The sequence below is a fragment of the Priapulus caudatus genome, unplaced genomic scaffold, assembly GCF_000485595.1.
Source record: "Priapulus caudatus unplaced genomic scaffold, Priapulus_caudatus-5.0.1 Scaffold2136, whole genome shotgun sequence".
NCBI lineage: Eukaryota > Metazoa > Priapulida > Priapulimorpha > Priapulimorphida > Priapulidae > Priapulus > Priapulus caudatus.
The window spans coordinates 14229-17972 of record NW_014579197.1 but is presented as its reverse complement, the minus strand read 5'-3'; the positions used below and the strand labels follow the sequence as shown (position 1 = coordinate 17972).

General features: G+C 43.5%; 1 protein-coding gene across 1 annotated transcript in view; it reads right to left on the bottom strand.

Annotated features, from left to right (window-relative positions):
* The window catches only part of LOC106818285 (F-box/LRR-repeat protein 2-like), a 10139-nt gene that overhangs the window by 501 nt on the left and 5894 nt on the right, over positions 1–3744 (bottom strand). Inside the window, exons 3-5 of the mRNA XM_014823007.1 lie at positions 1899–1991; positions 1053–1184; positions 645–683 (exon numbers count right to left, since the gene is read on the bottom strand). Of these exons, the coding sequence (XP_014678493.1) occupies positions 645–683; positions 1053–1184; positions 1899–1991 (264 nt within the window). The remainder of the gene's footprint in view (positions 1–644; positions 684–1052; positions 1185–1898; positions 1992–3744) is intronic.

Below are 3744 nucleotides of genomic sequence, written 5' to 3'. Positions count from 1 at the left end.
GCTCTCTTCTTCTCTCGTCTCTCTCTTTTCTTTCGGTCTTTCTTTCTATTTTACTTCTCTCTCTGGCTCTCCTCTCTCTCTCTGGCTCTGCTGAGGTCTTTTCTCTCTATGACTATTATCTTTTTTTTTTATTTCATCTTTTCTTTCTCCCTCGCATCTCCCCCGCTCAGCTTGGTTCACATCTCCTCTGTCATTCTCGCTCTCTCTATCTCCTCTCTCTTCGTCTCTTCCTCTTCGGTGCTCGTCTCTTCTTCTCTCTCAATCTCTCTCTCTCTGCTCCTTCTCTCCTTTCTCTCGCTCTCTCTCTTCTCTCACTTCTCGCTCCGTCCCTCTCCTTTGGTCTCTCTTTCTTCTGCCTCCTCTCATTTTCCCTCAACTATTCCTATTTCCTCCATGCTCTCTCAACAGCCACACAACCACCATATAATAATACAAATACAATCATAATCTTTTCCCCCCCTCATCCCTCTCTAACCTCTGCTCTTCTCTCCTCTCTCTCTCTCTCTCTCTTGGCGTGGCGCGTTGTCTCGTCACGCTCTTTCTCATGTTTCTCGTCTGACCTCTTCTGGTTCTCATTCTCGCAATCATCCCTTCTCTGCGCCATCTATTCAAGCTCTACCTAGCCAACCGCTTGGAAACCGAACGCCTGGAATTCGAGTGAGCATCCAGCGACCTCTATGCGTCTAATAAAATATAAATGAAAACTTATTTAACGACGTTAAACAGCAATTCGATTTTTGCCGAACGCAATAAGGCAGTTACTAACATTAAACTGCTTAGATTATCGTGCGAAAATAAATGGGCATTAACGATAGGATGAATAGACATATCAATTATCGATACAATGCGAATTCCAAGTTGCCCTAAGAACGACTCGGAAGCATATATAGGAAACGCATTCATGAGTTTGCAACTCTGAGAAGTTATGGGTATTACTTGTGTCACAGTGCAATAGCAAATCATATCCCTACATGCACGTATCTAGTATATATATATATATATATATATATATATATATATATATACAGACGTAGAAGGAGATATTCTATTCACCTGAGTTTGGGGCAGCCTTGGCTCAGTGCCAGCAGAGAGGAGTCTGTGAGGTTAGCGCAGCCGGCTAAGCACAGGAACTCCATCTGGTGGCAGCCGTTGGAAACGTGCAGCACGCCCTCGTCCCCGAATCCCTGCCGGACGTATAGAAACACGTGACTTAGACACGTGGGTCTCATAGGCTTGCATCTAACTGCTTCAACAATGTGTATTGTGATACCAATCTTTTATTTCTTTAAATTATACAAAATATCGATGTATACAAATATCATCAAAACAAATGCTACAATTTTTAGCACGTTAATGTACCACTAGCTGTTATACAATATTATGCAATACATATCAGGAGTGAATCAAATCAAATTTTACAATTTTACAACGCTGGTGCCGATTGACGATTTAATTTGCCATTAGGGGGCAGCACGAACTAGAGTGCATGTATAGAGAAGCTCGATCCAGGTGTAAATCGGTATACAGGAGAGTGGTCCCCGCTTAATCGGGCCCCGGATAAACGCCAGCACCGATTCATAGTCACAATTACGATTTACCACATTTACTACCAAAGTCTTAATGTTTATGTATTCTCTATTGACTAATGATGCCACGTAAATGTCGTTCAGATGCTTCTCTGCAACGCACAATTTCACCGCACGCACGCCATGGTGCACAAGCTAACAGAAAGATCCTTCTATCTTATCTTCCTTTTATTATGTATATATATATATATATATATATATATATATATATATATATATATATATTATATATATCATATTCTTATATATTTCTATAGCCACATTAGCTATATCTAAGTGCTTGTCCTAGAGTACGAATTAACTATGACTCACTCTCGTCTGGTTCATCTTGTAGCAGCTGTGTAGATTCAGCAGTCGTAGATCCCTGCAGTGCTGCCCGACCCATCGTAGACCCTCGTCCGTTATCTAAACAACACACACACACAAACAACGATCAACATTAACACATACCGTTATATCTATCTATATATACATACATGCCGCAAAAGATAACCGCTGTACGATCACTCGTAATGCAAATAGAGAGATATCCTTGTAACTGCCTCGCGACCACACGCAAAAACCCGGATATAGCGAACGACGTTGTTATATGCAGCATGATTACGAACATGGATAACGATCACAACACGTAAACACGTATAAACGCAGCGAGGTTGTCGTTAAGCTACGAACACTCGTAAACATTGATAACGAGTTATTCGCTATAACGATCACAACACGTAAACACGTATAAACGCAGCGAGGTTGTCGTTATGCTACGAACACTCGTAAACATTGATAACGAGTTAGTCACAACATTCAACACAGCGAGGTCGTAGTTGCTATGTGAGACTCTTGTTCATAATCACGGATTAGGGGAGCGGGCAGAATCATTAACAAAATTGGTCTTAACATTAGTCTTAACTTTAAGTGTATCTATTACTATTAGTCCGTTGTATTAGTCCGTTGACAAAAGCATGGTATGAGTTCGAGTTGAGTTTCGCATACGCAGTGTATAGACATTAGACTATGTGAGAGTCACTCAATGTTAATACTAATGTTATAACATTACTCATTGTACTATGTACATGTACTATGTACATAGTACAAGGTACTAACATTAAAAATTAAATGAAGGCTCATTTTGTATCCGCCAACGGTCTACGAGAAAAAAGGATAATGTTTAAACTAAGTTTGTGTCTGGCAACGGTCTACGGGGAAAAATGTTTAAACTAAGTTTGTTTCTGGCAATGGTCTACGGAAAAAAAGGTTTAAACTAAGATTGTTTCTGACAACGGTCTATGAGAAAAAGGTTAATGTTTAAACTAAGTTTGTTTCTGGAAACGGTCTACGGGAAAAAATGTTTAAACTACGTCTGTTTCTGGCAACGGTCTACGAGAAAAGAAAAATTAACGTTTAAACTATGTTTGTTTCTGGCAACGCGGTCCCTGGCTATGGGGAGTGTGTGTGCACTGCTTGGTTACATGATATTCGAACGCTTTCCCGCTCACAGCAAAGATGTCAACGTGAAACAGGTGATGGTACTGGGAGGAGAGATGGCGGGGTGACACGGAGACAAGGCGGGTGACAAACACACGCGCGCGCACGCGCACACGCGCACACGCACGCACGCACGCACGCACGCACACACACACACACACACACACACACACACAGCCAGACACTTCACAAACGTGCACGCAGTCGTTATGACTCTCTATTTGCACTTCTGTTTTATCACGTATTGGGCTAGCGAGTACCAACGCACGCCTGCTGGTACGCGTGTGTGAACTAACATTGCAAACTCGTGCGTACCAACGCGCGTACTAAGGCACGCACGCACGCACGCACGTACGCACGCACGCCTGCTGGTACGCGTGTGTGAACTAACATTGCAAACTCGTGCGTACCAACGCGCGTACTAAGGCACGCACGCACGCACGCACGTACGCACGCACGCCTGCTGGTACGCGTGTGTGAACTAACATTGCAAACTCGTGCGTACCAACGCGCGTACTAAGGCACGCACGCACGCACGCACGTACGCACGCACGCCTGCTGGTACGCGTGTGTGAACTAACATTGCAAACTCGTGCGTACCAACGCGCGTACTAAGGCACGCACGCACGCACGCACGTACGCACGCACGCCTGCTGGTACGCGTGTGTGAACTAACATT